We start from the raw sequence: 16,143 nt of genomic DNA on the forward strand, positions 1-16,143 counted from the left end.
ACGAAAAAATAATCCTGGGCTAAGCGACGGAGACGAAGTCCGACCCTCACTGACCAATCAGAAACGAGGTAATCAAGTGCTGCCGGTGCGTGCGTGTACGTGTACAGTACACAGCGTAATTATGAATATTCACGTGGTTTGGAAAGTCCGGGGCTACGAAATACGAGTGTAAAAAGGTCAGTTTTCTCCTTAGCCCCGGACAAGAGATAGTACGGGACTAATTGGCGAGTGTAAAAAGCTGAAAAATTGGTACGGGACTAACGATAGTCCTGGGTCAGAGAAAGTCCGGGGTTAAGAAACACAAGTGTAAAAAGCCCTTAAAGGGCTTTTTACTCTTGTAAATTTTTGCTTAGTCCCGTACCAACGGTGGGGCTAAGGGGGGGGGGGCCTTAGCCCCACCGTTGGTACCGGACTTTCCTTAGCCCACTTTCTGTTTACACTTGTTTTTGCCAAAGTGGGCTAGCCCCACCGATAATCCCGTACTATCTGGCCCTGCAAAATAGCAGGGTTAGCACCGCAATTGCAGTGCCAAGCAAGTGAGTGTAAACAGAACGAAAAAATCATCCGGGGCTAAGCGACGGAGACGAAGTCCGACCCCCACTGACCAATCAGAAATCAGTGCTGCCGGTGCGTGCGTGTACTTGTACAGTGCACAGCGTAATCATGAATATTCATGTGGTTTGGAAAGTACGGGGCTAAGAAATACGAGTGTAAAAAGGTCAGTTTTCTCCTTAGCCCAGGACAAGAGCTTAGTACGGGATTTATTGGCGAGTGTAAAAAGCTGAAAAAATTGGTACGGGACTAACGACAGTCCTGGGTCAGAGAAAGTACGGGGTTAAGAAACACAAGTGTAAAAAGGGCTTAAAACCCTGTTTTAACAGACCTTACCCCCCCCCCCCCCCCAACCCCCGACAACGACGGGACAACGTCCGCCAGAGAACTAAAGTCCTCACCTCAGGGAATACAACTGCAAAAGAGAGCCAGGGGTACCTTTTTTTAAACAGATCACACACATCAAAAACCTGCGGATATAGGTTTCTATATGTAACATTCCCCTTCATACGCGAAGGGGTGTGGTTTAAACAATCCATGCGTGATTGACAAGTGGTGTGTCATTCTGTTTGGACTAATTGCGCATGCGTGTGTATCGAAGGAATGTTACGGCAATAGCTTTTTGACAGAAGGGCTGTCCGGGGTAATATCGGGGTAAAAGTTACTGCGACAATGTCCGAGCAAAATTTTGCGAGAACCGTTTAAACAGGCAGGGTTTAAAAAAACAAAACAAAAACAAAAACAAAAACAAAAACGATTGCACGGGCGTTGCGTCGCAGTAACTCATGGTTTGGAAGGGTTAAGACCAAGAAATGGCTTGCGCTCTCACCTTTTATATAAGACGACTCCACTCAAGGTGACAACTAAGTCGCCAGCAAGTCTAGGAGACGTTGCCTCGACGTCGCCTCGACCTTAATTTATGATAGGCCCGCCATCTTCTCATGAATCGCCGAGACGTCTCCGGTCGTTCACCGTATAGGCCTATAGGCCCTACGGGTCGAGATCGTCTCCCCGAGGTCACGTAGACGTCAAGGAGACTTCGCGGACAAGATTAATTTCTAGGCGTCGCGGAAACGTCTCAGAGACCAACTGGAGACTGGAAAACGTCTCCGGAACCAAAACATGCTAGTATTCGATTCTTTCACGACTCCTCGGAGACCAGATTAGTCTCCAAGAGACATCGCGGAGATGTCTTCGCAACGAAACTCCAGTCGTAACCAGGTCGCCTCCCAGTCCCCAAGCCTGAGATATGTAGCTTCTCAATCTTTTTGAATACTAGTAAATCATGCAAACCAAATGTACCTTAAAATTGAATGGGATCTATGCCCAACACTGACTCATTACTCTGACAAACCTTCGTCAAAGCAGTTCAGCTCGCATAACCTTGCAAAGAGGTAGGCCTACTATAGGTTAGCGTATACCTCCGAGGTATTTTATGCTACTGCCATTGACCACAACCTCATTTTATTCATTACTGGATTTTATAATGTTTATACACGAGCTCGAAGAGCGAAAATACAAGAATACATTGTATCTCGAATGCGGACAGAGCTACTTTAGTTATAGGTTGGCTATAAGGCACAGGCTTGACAAGCAAGACTGTCTAGGTTGGCCCCTACTAAGGGTTAATAGTCAGGTCGCTTAATGTCAAATTTTGGGCTTACCGTTACAGAGCGGATAAAAGCACCAAATTTGGAGAGGTGATCCCCTAGGACCTACTCATTGATATTAGAGTAGGAGCCCTCTGGAACTTTTCGATTTTAATGGTGAAAATGCTGAATTTTGATATTTCTTTACAATATGATGTAATATAATGTATTGCGTAAGTAATAGTCAGGTCGCTTAGCGAAATTACCATTACACGGCAGATAAAAGCGTCAATTTTTTTTTCACACCGATTCTTTGAGGACTATCAAACAATATTAGAGTAGGAGCCCTCCGGGATTTTTTTTAGAAAAACACTAAAAATATCAAATTTCAAAATGGAAGACACTTAATTGGCAAAACCTTCACTTTTCATGTCATATGGGTGATACGATGACATTATTACATTTGATTTTGTATTTTGGGTTTGCTTTAGAACCTTGGCTCCTTGCGTTAGGAGCATTATATTCTTGTGTAATGTAAAGTCTCTGAACTGCTAGGGGAGGGGTAGGGCAAAAGGGGCGGGACCCCCCCCCCCCCCCCCCCTTTAAAAAAAAAATGGTTGTTCGCTTGTTCTTTGCGTACTTTTTTTCTCGTTTTGCTCTATACGCGGGGGGTAAAAACATGAAAGTTGGCGCACGGATTCCTTGAGGACTAGGAAACAATATTAGACTAACCACACACACACACACACACACACACACACACACACATACACACATAAGATCAAATTTCAAAATTGCCGACACTTATGGCAAACCCCTCACTTTTCATGTGATATTACTTAAAGATAGGTGATACGATGACAATATTAGTATATATCTTTATTTTGGTTTGGCTTAAAATCTGAATTTGGAAATTGCGGTAGGAGCATTGTTTATATTCTTGGGTAATGTAAAGTCTCTGAACTGCTGGGGGAGGGGTAGGGCAAAAGGGGCGGGACCCCCCCCCCCCCCCCCCCCCCCCCCCCACGGCCCTCCTTTTAAAAAGATGGTTGTTCGCTTGTTCTGTTGCGTACTTTTTTATCCGGCGTCTTGCTTATACACGGCGGATAAAAGCATCAAATTTGGCGCACAGGTTCCTCATTAGAGTAAGAGTCCTCCTGCAATTTTCAAGGAAAACACACACACACGCACACACACACACACACACACACGAAATCAAATTCCACAATGGCAAGCACTTATATGGCAAACTCCCCGCTTTTCATGCCATAATGGGTGCGATTAGAACCTTGATTTGTGCCATTGAGCTGAGTGTATAACAAAGCTTTCAACAGTTTCTTCACTCCCAAAGCAGAGTTTAACTGGAACAGCATTAATGACTAATGTCTTGTAGGCATCTGTCTTGTCACTACTTGCCCTTGAACTCTTCAAGAGACACTTTAAGGGTTGAGTAGTGTCTTGCTGGCAAATCACACAACGATCCCATGCACTGGATCACATTCTTAAAAGCAAAAGTATTGGAATTTAATCCAATTATTGTAAAAACTTTGATATCCATCGCATCATTTCACTTACGGTGGATTGGAATAATGTTGTCATGCATTTGTTAGAGAAGACATTTCTGGTAAAAATTGATCTCTAAGTATGTACTCTTTATAATATTGCCTTGGAATGTTACAGCAGAAAGCACATGTACATGATAAAGGTAATCTTCTGGGGGAAAGAAGGATACTATACAGTTTCTTGTAAAGCGACTATGATAGTCAGTTAGTTCCTTTCCTGCAAAATAAACCTCCCTCAGCGTGCAAAAAGGGCGCACGCCCTCCCCCTCCATTTTTTCATTTTATTTCTTTGTTTTAACAAAGAATAGAAGGGGCGCACCCGGTGCGCCTCCATGCACCCAGATCCGCCACTGAGTAGGAAAACTGTTTATTTTAGAAAATAATTCTTTAGAATCTTCTGTCTGTTTAAACTGTATACATGAAGAGTTTGTTTGCAAAAACCGATAAGTCCATATTTGCCAAATGGAGATTTTTTTGCGATTAAAGGTCAAGAAAAATAAAGAGAATAATAAGAAAATTTTTGCTTCTTTTGACCATAACTTCAAAAATATACCTTTGTATGTAGTGACCAATATATCATTTAAAAGGTATTATTTTGAACTTTATGACAGAGACCGTACTGCAAAATCTTCAAAAATGGACTTATCGGTTTTTGCAAACAAACCCTTCACATTATATTTGATTCTACCAACTCCATGTTTCAGATACTTTGATGTTGATCATGGTCTCAATTTTGGGTTTATATTTTCAGTTCCATGACAAATAAATCAATTCACAACAGATCTGAACTTATATGTTATCACATTCCCTTACTTACGCAATACAGTATATATATCATATTAGAAAGAAATATTAAAAATTCATCATTTTCGCCCTAAAAATCAAAAAATTCCAGAGGGCTCTTACTCTAATATCAATGAGTAGGTCCTAGAGGATCACCTCTCCAAATTTGGTGCTTTTATCCGCTCTAACTTAACGGTAAGCCCAAATGTTGACATTACGCGACCTGACTAAGGGAATGTGATAACATAATAAGTTCAGATCTGTTGTGAATTGATTTATTTTGGAATTTGATTTCGTGTGTGTGTGTGTGTGTGTGTGTGTTTTCCTTAAAAATTGTAGGAGGACTCTTACTCTAATGAGGAATCCGTGCGCCAAATTTGATGCTTTTTTCCGCCGTGTGTAAAGCAAGACGGAAAAAAAGTACGCAACAGAACAAGCGAACCACCACTTTTTAAATTGAGGGCCGCCCCCTTTGCCCTACCCCCTCCCCCAGCCATACAGAGACTTTACATGTAAACAATGCTCCTACCGCAATGTCCAAATTCAGGTTTTAAGCCAAAACAAAATTAAAGATATATACTAATATTGTCATCGTATCAACCATTCTATAAGTAATATCACACGAAAAGTGATGGGTTTGCCATAAGTGTCGGCCATTCTGAAATTTGATCTTGTGTGTGTGTGTGTGTGTGTGTGTGTGTGTGTGTGTGTTTGTGTGTGTGTGTGTGTGTATGGTTAGTCTAATATTGCTTCCTAGTCCTCAAGGAATCCTTGCGCCAAATTTTATGTTTTCATCCCCCGTGTATGGAGCAAAAAGGGGGAAAAAAGCACTCAAAAGAACAAGCGAACAACTATTTTTTTAAGGAGGGGGGGGGGAGGTCCCACCCCTTTTGCCCTCATACTTATACCTCTCCCCCAGTAGTTCAGAGACTTTACATCACGTAAGAATATAATGCTCCTAACGCAATGTTCAGGCCAAGGTTCTAAAGCAAACCCAAAATACAAAAACAAATGTAATATATTGTCATGGTATCACCCATATGACATGAAAATTGAAGGTTTTGCCAATTAAGCGTCGGCCATTTTGAAATTTGATCTTTTTAGTGTTTTTCTAAAAAAAAAATCCCAGAGGGCTCCTACTCTAATATTGTTTAATAGTCCTAAAGGAATCCGTGTGAAAAAAAAAATGATGCTTTTATCAGCCGTGTAATGGTTAATTTCACTAAGTGACCTGACTATTACTTACGCAATACAGTATAAATCTCATATTATAAGGAAATATCAAAATTCAGCATTTTCACCCTAAAAATAGAAAAATTCCAGAGGGCTCCAACTCTCATATTGTTTAATAGTCCTAAAGGAATCCGTATGCCAAATTTGATGCTTTTATCCGCCGTGTAACGGTAATTTCACTAAGCGACCTGACTATAAAGGGTGTTGGCCAGTAGCCAAGAAGAAGAAGAAGAAGAAGTAACGTTAGACCTAGGCCACTGGCGCCACTCAAAGCACAGGTCTTTTGTAGATTATACGGACATTGTACTAGAGGAAGGGTCCAAAAGCTGTGTTAACCCAAGGGGTAGGGCCCAAAATGTAAAAATTTGTGAATCTGCATGTATGGCCCTGTCACACCATTCCGGACGAGCCTTCCGTGTGACTTGCGGGAAACAGATGGCCCGCACATGACAGTACAATGTACATAATATTTTTGTACCTATATTGCGCGTATTTCGCCCGTAGTTGCCCGGAGGCGCAGACACGCAAATTGATGTATTTACCCGCAGCCCAGTTTAGGTCCTGTCAGTCACGGGCTTGTTGCGTGAAGGATTTTCCAGTACATGTATATGGGACGCTGAAGAACTACCAGACGACGTAGCGAAAAGTACGAAGAGTGACCTGCACATCAGCACTAGCATCAATAAGATGGAGTCCTTGATAAGTTGTGTCTTCAGATCAAATATTGTCCATCTGGTGAGTCAAATATGCCCATTTTGTGGCTCTCAAAGATGCATTTGTGAAGAGACCGTGAATAATCTTATTAGAAAGGATGTACTGCGTGGTCCCATGCGTTTAGTTGTATGTAATGTTCATCATCGTAACCGAGTGGTACAAGATAGATGCTATGCTAATACTAGTATACTAACGTTACACTACAGTGTATTACTAGATCTAGACCAGATCTATAATATTAAAGGTAAAGCGATTCTGATTTTTAATGTCCTACCTACCTACGTTGCATTATTAATTACCCGCATATAAGCACCTTTCATTTTATCACGTTGTATTGACAAACATTCATTAAAACCAATCTTATCAATTGCAATCAAATTGCATTTGCGAAACCATGCATGCGTCCTTGCTTGCTTTGTTGAAGTTGAACAGTGCAGTGGGTGCGAGGGACCTGAAAATTAAATAGTCTAAAAGTTGACAGAAAGATCCATCTGTCTGGAGGAGTGTTTTATTTTTTTGACGTTATCGCTCTCCTATAGGGGGGGATCCATGAAGCCAGACGCAGTCTCCGCGGAACATATTCCCTACGACCAGATAGTTTCATACAGACCGATCTTCGGTCAAAAGTAAATGTACCTATTGTATCATTGTAGATAGATCTACATGTACATCATGTAGGGTACATGCAGATATCTTGAATTTTGAAAATCAAAGGAAATATTTAATTCACGTGGTGGGGGGGGGGGGGGTGGATTCATATTTTTTTAGGATGTAGGGCCTACTGCTTGTTCATTTTTCTTTTCCCTCATTATTTTGTTTGTTTGTTTGTTTTCATTGCAAAGGTTCGACCAGCAGCTTGGATAGCTTCCCACAGGTCCTTGTCTGTTGGCCTTATGCACCAAGCAAACAAAACATCAGGAGATTCAGGCAAGTAAAGTTTGATATTTCTCATCATTTTCCGTATGGTACAATGTAAACTGCGACCAGCCCCAACGACTACGTGCAGTGTTGGGGCTGCGCCGTTTTCGCATTCAGATCTTAATGTTGTACAAAATGGGTGCCGTTCCGGCGCTATATTTCCTTAATTTTTCAACAAAAACTACTAGGAATACTTACATGGGTCGATTAAACCTAAATGATTCAAATCGGCGACTGTTTGATGCATTTCGTTGCTTATGATGCAGAAAATGTTGTCTTATAAGGCGAATTATCTTCAGCTCACCGATGCTCACTAACGTTGCATGCTAGCCTTTTGTCAAAGCCCTCTCGCTTTAACGGACGAGCGAACGGACGAGCGAACGGACGAGTGAAGCAAGTCGCGCTACCTTACTCGGCTGGGCTCTCTACACCATACAGCGAGAGGGCCTTGACAAAAGGCTACGTATTACTCGCTACATGCGTAGATGCTTACTAATGGACATACACGTTCAAAATGGCAGCACGGCTCTCCCACTAGGGCAGGCCGCTTACTCCTAAAAAATGTGGAAAATTTTGCAGTTTCCTGATAAATTGGTGAAAAGAACCAAGGCAATGGGGTAATGTATATTTCATTTTTTATTGTCAATGTGTTTATGATAGAAATTTACCCATGATTTATTCGTGAAGTCGCCGTATGTGGCAATAGGGAGTTGTTCGTGATTCTCACTTTAGCGAAACTGCGAGGTAGCCGCCAGGACCCCGCCGCAAAGCAGCGCGGTCTCCGGGGCTAGGTACAATGTATATTAATTACAATGAAGTCCTCAGGACCAGCAGTTTGTCTGTTCGGTTTTTTTTTTCATTGTATTGAAATTTCGTTATAAGCAGACAAGCAAACAAACACGGTTTAAAGATGAAAACACACAAACCATGCATACAGGGACTCTACTCATCATACATTGAAAAGCAATGTGAAATGGGGATGCTATGTCATTAATCTATTAAAGTTAACGTTTAAGAGAAAGCATAAAGTTGTTTGAACTTTCATGCTCAGTTTGAAAACGCATGTCTAGAAAGTGATGTTGTTTAGGATTAGGACATATTTTATTGTGTGAAGATTGAAGAGGATCACTGTTCAAGATGTTTCAGTAGTGATTTTAGCAGTTACTCAAAATATTGCAGCTTTGGCGGATCCAGGAATTCTGTAACGGGGGGGGGGGGGGGTGCAAAAATATTTCTGGTGCCATTTCCAGGTTTAATCAGCTGACACAAAAAAAGGCTCCCATGCTACATTTTTTCTGTTTCTCGTGCCACTTCCAGGTTTCATCGGCTGACAAGCAGAAAAAAAGAAAGGCTTCAGCGCAAGTTTCTGGTGCCACTACAATTGGCTGACATGTTTTCTTTTAAAAATTACACATGTGCCCCATTTGTAATTTATTTCATTTTCCAAAAAAAAAGGGTAGTGCACCTGGTGCACCCCCTCTGGATCCACCACTGTATTGTCTGCAAATTACATGTTACAGAATTAAAATGCCCCCACAACATGTCAAACAATCAGACTTGCCTGTTTCTCTATCTCTCAGGTGAAAAGCCAGCAGCTGCTCCCAAGGGAACCAAGCCTGCCAAGCCTGCTGAGCCTGCAGCCCAAGCCACTCCTGCCAGCAAGGGAGATTCCTACCAGACACAGGAGTACTATGGCTACAACGAGATGTCCTTCTATGATCTGGAGTCAGACATGCGCAAAAGCAGACTACCACAGCCCACGCCGGGCAAACCATGAGACTCTTCAAAATGGAGATGAACAATGAACATGAATTTGATGAAGCAGATATATGGAATTTCTATAGCGATGCAACAGTGTAAAGTTTGGCATGTCACAGCAGAATAGTGGACAGTTGCATGTGGCTTGGTGTGTATCCTCTTAAGATTGGTCGAAGGCTGTGTGTGGCATTTTCTGATGAATCAGGTCATCAACACTGCTATTCTCAAGAAGATTAAAAAGTACATACAGTTTCTTCACCTTTCTAAGAACAAACTGATTGTTCGTATCACAATGACATGGCAGTAATAAATTAGCTGAACAGATATTTGACATGAACTGCGACTGTTTTGCTGTGCTTTCAAGTGTGAAATGAAGTTTGCTGGATTGCTCAGGTGCTGTGTTCTAGCCTGAATGTAAGACACTCGGATGTCGTATACGTACAGTATTTCATGTGAACTTTATATCAGGGCCAGATGCAATTCACATCACTTCAGTACCTATGGGCAAACTCCCCGAGATGATTGCAACTAAAATCTCTCTAAATGTGTCAGATTATGAATCTAGTCTTGACTGCTTTCTTCAGCTACACGTAGACAGTAGAAAAGGTTGACCCCCCCCCCCCCCCCCCCCCCCCCGAGTTAGTCCTCTGCTATAAAGCTTCGTGGATGATATGAGGACAGTAACTAAATAATCCACCATAAAGTGTGCATACATCCACTCAAGTATTTTTCATTTGGACAGACAGATAGACACAGACACACATATCCACTCACACACACATATCCACTTATGGAATACGCTGTCCAACACATTATTTGCAGAGATTAGGCGTTTTATTTGTTTTAAGATTAACACAATCGGGTTACACATTGAATGTGTGCACATATAACTTTAACCATATACAATGTGGTACAGGATGCACATGAATGTATGACATGAATGAAGTTAGATGTAGATGTATGTCTTTTGAAATACACTTCATAGTAGATCATGTGAACTGGGCCAATGAATAAGACTGATTTGTATACATAGTGCAGACTTGGGAAATGCGAAATCCTAATGAAAATTTTTCTATTCATGTTGATGCCATCCCCCAATGCTACATACAAGATACTGTATAAGCTGTTATTTTCGCGTACAGATATTTTCGCGAATTAGAAGGTGACAGACATTTTCGCATGATGTTGATGTATTGCTACTCTAGTGTATGGCGACATTTTTGCATGTTGTTAAATTCGCGATCCAACTGTGATTCGCGAAATTCGCTAAAATTAAACCCTCGCGAAAATAACCACTTATACTGTACAGTAATAGTACATTAGTTACAGTTTTGAAATACACATGTACTTTGATTTTGCCCACATACAGTACACTGTAGTACCATGTTATCATTTGTTCACCTGAAGTCCTCTTACAATCTTTGTATTTAGATATGTGACGAGATGACTTCATTTATCGAACAAGCCTGAAAATGTTGTTCTAAAATCGGTGGAGCAATCATTCAATGAATAAGCTGAACTTGCACAACTTCAACTCTAATTAATCAGTCCCTAATCTTTGGTAAATTACGAATGTCCAAGACAAAGTGTCGGACATGGAATGATGTGGCATGATAAGCTACAGATACTACACACTTCCAAGAACATGCATGCAACAGGGATGCCAAGTTCGAAAAATGTGTATGAGTGAGATTTTCACGACTCAACGTCTCGGCGCGCGCATGTGCTCGCGAGCTAAGGTGTGGGAGGGGTTAGTACGGAGCTTTTTAAATTATTAGCTCTTAATGGTGCGATCAGGAGCAACTTAAGTGACTATTTTTTACTTATTTTGAAAGACAAAAGGGAAATATGCCTTCAGTTGCAACTATCACTTAAATCCTTTGAGCTATGCTCATTGTTAATAGGCCCAAGTTGCAGATTTCACCCAATGCGTGAGAAAAATGGGTGCCATGCGTGAGATCGTGAGACGGACCCTAAATGCTTGAGTCTCACGCAGAATGCGCGAGACTTGGTAGCTCTGATGCAAGCTTGTTTAGAGCACAGCTGATCTCCATTGCCCTACATGTACGTACATGCTCACACAGAAAGTGGAAAGTACACGTAACTGTAGTTCAATAGTTCAAATTACGATGCACTGAAGAAAAAAAAATCATTACTAGAAACAAAGAACCAGACGTGACATACTTTAAATATGCCAATGCATAGAGCGTAACTGCGCAGAGATAATGTCAGTGGAACTAATTTGATAACACTAGCTCTCTTGGGAGAAAAGAGGAAGAAAAAGAAAGGTGAGGTATGCCATCGTGCTAATGGCAACATCGAATATTGAATATTCACGATGTTGGCAATGCATGTATTCATGTCTTTCCGCTGGTGTCTGTTTCTTTGTGTGTGCAATGTTTGAAATGTAATGGTGAGTAGATGTTTGTATATAGACTGGTTCAAAGTTCTCAAGTACACTCACTTGGCACAATCTTTAATTAAGAAGTCCAAATGATAAAACTGAAGAGGAATTCAAGTAATACATGTACAGTGTACTTGCAATACTAGATGCAAAGTGACTACGTATCTAACTAAGAAGCAGTAGTACAAAGTGGTAGCTAGGGAGTAACAGTAAGTATCAAAATAATAATACATGTACCTCGCTAATACCTTTTGAGCCAACCTGCTCTTTGAAATTTGAACTACAAAAGCATTTTTGTAGCCTGACAGATGCATTGCAATTGAATCATCTTAAATAATAGCAAGGCTGGTGGGTAAGTTTGAATAGATGATAACATGAAAATAGATAACTTGTAAAACTTGTACCATGGACACTATGCTACTTCATACTGCAGGATTAAAGCAATATACATGTACTTGTATTAAAGGTATTTGCAATATAGTAGGCTTGTGGTAAACACATGGCCATTTAACGTTACTTCATACTGCAACTGGTATTAGTCAACATCTTCATCAATTGAAATCACAATAGTACATGCACGAACACAGGTCAGATAGATACAATAACTTCACCTACACACAGTGACTTCTGACTATGGCAAGACATTGAATAGATCTTGGAGCATTGAACAGCTGGCAATCAAAACAATACAGTTAGACAGATATACCTCAATTGAGAAAGACATTTCACATGACAACAATTTGGAAAGCACACAGATTATTGAGCCTTTTGGCGAAATTGTTGAGCAACAACATTTTCCGACCAATGCAAATTCTGCAAGTTACCCATCACGACAACACTGGACACATCCGTCACCTTGATCATGTGACTTGATCATGTGACTCTGTCAGGAGCTGGTAAGGGCTCTTCACTCATTTCACACAATAAAATGAATGCTCGAGTAATATTGAGGACAGTAATTCATTACACATTCAAACAAACAGAGGAAGTCAATTCCCTTGAAAATAACTAAAAGGAAAATCATATTTCCATCTTTTGCCGTGTACAAAATGAAAAGTGCTTGTACCAAATACCTTGTGTAATAAATGTTAGAGTCACATGATCAAGCTGGTTCCTCAAAAAGATGTGTTGCGAGTAGGACACGCTGAAAATACACTGGACACAACTCTTTTTGCAACATTTTTTCTAATTTTGTTGAAATGTTCACTGTTGTCTATTGTTTCCATTTTTAGTGCCATTTAACCACACATGCAAGACGTTTTGAATGTATCATCATTGCATACTGCAATACACAAGACTGAATAAGTTGCAGAGCTTTGTTTTTGTCAGTGTTACGGATGTGTACAGCTAGCAAAAGGTATAGCACACAGTCTGTGAAATGATACAGTGCTGGCGCATCTTGTTTGGGAGTGCAATTTGACAAGACTTTGGCATTATAAACAAGGGGTCTTGATACCCTGCTATGCCTGCAAGGAATGTATGAATACATGCATAACGTGTCATTGTTCATATTTATAGGCTTTGCATACAAAGAGTAAACATTTACAAGAGCTACACACCTCTTTACAACTTGGTTTTTCAATACAGAGATTACCACATGTTACAAAAACAAGTTATCTCTGTGCTTATGATGTATACATACGAGAAACAAAAACAGAGTATGTGCATTTGAGAGTTTTCAACAGTCCTGATCACGGGGATATCAAGTATAACAAAAATGCTGCCGATTGTCAAATCTTGATCACCACATAGGTGCCTGATATTCGACAGAAAAAGAAGCAATGCCAAGGAAAATACGCAATGCCATGTGTCAGAGCACTTAATTTGTCCTCCTCAACAGAGAAACTGCCATGTATCAAAACTTTCCATGTTTATCTCAGGCCTGAACGTCACCCTGCAAACATCATGACAATCAAATACAGTGCAGTGTACCTATTCCTCTTTGGGGGACAAGTTTTCAACTTCACACCATGCAGAACTGAAAAAAAAAAGAAATTGCAAATGGCACTTGCTTGAAGTTATACATGTACCAGGTTTGACTGATGTTTGAAAAAGATGTCTTCTACAGCACTTCACTTTACACTGCTGAGTGTGAGGGAATTCGTTGAGCAGTATTGACAGATGTATGTCAAGACAAAGAGCTTTGTTGTTTCTCTTTCTTTATACTTTAAACAAAAATGTCTCCAGATGAGGAAAAAACTATCATGTGCTGGCTAGTGTGTGAAAACAATTTAGTGCAATCACAATTGACAATCAGACAGTATTTCATTTTAGTAAACTGTAACATTTATCAGCTGCCTGTCACTGGCATTGCAGAAAATCATTTGCAATATAGACAACATATCCAATATATACACAAATTGTCTCATTCCACAAAGTTTACACACAAATATTTGAATTCAGACATAGAATGGCACTCGCGGTTTTTAGTATCATTTCTCTCCTTTTCCTCTTTGACACAAATTCCTAGTGATACTGTTCAATGTTCACACAATTTCATCTAGTCGGATGCGGCCTAAACTAAAATGCACTCCTCTTCCGGAACCATCTGTATTTAAATCAAATGACCACACATTCTAATGTCAGAAAGCAATGATGCTTACATCAAAAGTACTTGCAACCACAGTATTTCCAAATGCATATAATTCCAGTGACCTACACGTGTACCATGCTCTATGTTTTTGGCTTCCCTAAAAGTATCTTTTCTGGTTAAGGTAGTAATTATTCTAAGTCTTGTGATTTGGTTGCCTAAAAACAGATGAAGAGTTTGTTCGCAAAAACCGGTAAGTCCATTTTTGAAGATTTTGAAGTCAGTACATGTCATAAAGTACAAAAATAATACCTTTTAAATGATATATTGGTCACTACATATAAAGTTACATTTTTGAAGTTATGGTCAAAAGAAGCAAAAATGTTTTTCTTATTCTCTTTATTTTTCTTGACCTTTAATCACAAATATCTCCATTTGGCAAATATGGACTTATCGGTTTTTGCGAACAAACTCTTCAGATCGTACACTCAACAAGAAGTACAGTTATGAACAAAGACATCACTAGGAGTGTCTCAAATGTCAATTTTGCTGCGAGGAGTCGAGTTGCAGATTGCACAATTATGTCACACAAAAAAGAAAGTGTATACAGCCATTCCAAAAATATAATTGTGAGGAAGATGCAGAGATTAGAACACATTTCCATCAGAAAAACTCATACAATCACAACAACAGTATTTTTTTTTACAACAAATTGCAGCTTTTCAGTTGCATTATATAAATATCACATTTTCAGCATAAACATATATTGTGCATATTGTAAATTTCACAGTGTTTTACTTTTTTTTCTATAGTCATCTAATGGGTGTGAAATTACCAACTTGCACAAATACTGCCTCCTATGACACATCTACTGCCTTGCCTATTGTCTAAACAGGTGGGAAATCGATAACTTTTTCTCTTGGAAAAGGATAATACTTTTTTTCTCAATCTGTCAAAGTGGTTCACCATCATGAAATCAACTACTCAAGATATTGTCTTACAATCCCCGATTCACAAAGTATTACAAATGTGAAATGGCTCATACAGTATCCGTTTACAAGTCTTTGATAAGATCACACATACGTTAAACAATCAAAAAAGCTATGAAGTAGTCATATTTCTTTCTGCCAAAGTGTTATCATCTCATATACATTGAACTGAACTCTTTGCAGAAAGAGAATTGCACATAATCTGTTCCTCATATTTTCATTACAAAGCCAAATCAGAGTGCCTGTTACAGTTCCAAATAAACTGTACATAAAAACACATTTTCAGCAAAATTCCCTCCTATTTCTTTTTGCAGTGCATGACAGCATGTTTGATGACCAATGCACTCAAATTTGGACAGTATTTTACTTTCACTGTATGGTGCAGACAATTATTGAACCAAAAAAACGTATTTCCCTCTTGCCCCTCCCCCCATAAGCCTATTAAACCACAGACAGTTTTACAGCTACGTAAATCTACTCCAAATGAAATCAAAATTTGTTTGATTTTAGACACATGCAATGTCAATCGATTTTACCCTGTTTTGAACCCCCCCCAAAAAAAAAAAACAAAAAAAACCCATACTGAGTATCCATATTAAGTAATTTCTGTCTGCAAATTTGGTGTTTCTGAAGAGATCATACATAAAGAGGAATTATAAAATCCAAGAGTACATCAACAAATCAGTTAAAAAAAACAAAGCCATTGTTTCATTTTCAGTACGAAAGATGACATTCATTGAAACGTTTCAAGACAAATTTTTCAACACTTCTCATCTACAAAGACAGAGTAGTAGAACATTTACAAAGTATTTAGTTTAAAACAAGGGAAACACAAGTCGTACACATTACTTAAAATTCAATTAATGTTGAGTAGATTTCTATTTCAACTGAATGATGTACAATGTATGTCATTCAATGTCATCAATGCATTCATCTCCCTCCTGAACTGCAACCTTAACATAGAATCCTACCGTTTACATTACCATGCTTTATATACCTGTGAGCTCCCTCAGAGTGAGTACACAACATAAATAAGGCAAGCAAATCTTGGCATTACAACCACCATTGAATATTATTTCATAAAATACATTTTTCAAGTCCTGAAACTTCA

The 16,143-nt window shown here is 39.6% G+C and overlaps 1 protein-coding gene across 1 annotated transcript; it reads left to right on the forward strand.

Moving 5' to 3' along the window:
• Nucleotides 1-6,330: 6,330 nt before the first annotated feature.
• On the forward strand, nucleotides 6,331-9,425 carry LOC139723397 (uncharacterized). Its single transcript, XM_071634643.1, has 3 exons — nucleotides 6,331-6,454; nucleotides 7,276-7,360; nucleotides 8,932-9,425. The coding sequence occupies exons 1-3, from the start codon at nucleotides 6,407-6,409 to the stop codon at nucleotides 9,126-9,128; spliced, it is 330 nt and encodes a 109-aa protein (XP_071490744.1). The 5' UTR covers nucleotides 6,331-6,406; the 3' UTR covers nucleotides 9,129-9,425.
• Nucleotides 9,426-16,143: the final 6,718 nt, after the last annotated feature.

The sequence above is a fragment of the Diadema antillarum genome, unplaced genomic scaffold (genome assembly GCF_040938485.1).
Source record: "Diadema antillarum isolate AM-2024a unplaced genomic scaffold, OU_Dant_1.0 scf00000188, whole genome shotgun sequence".
Classification (NCBI taxonomy): Eukaryota; Metazoa; Echinodermata; class Echinoidea; order Diadematoida; family Diadematidae; genus Diadema; species Diadema antillarum.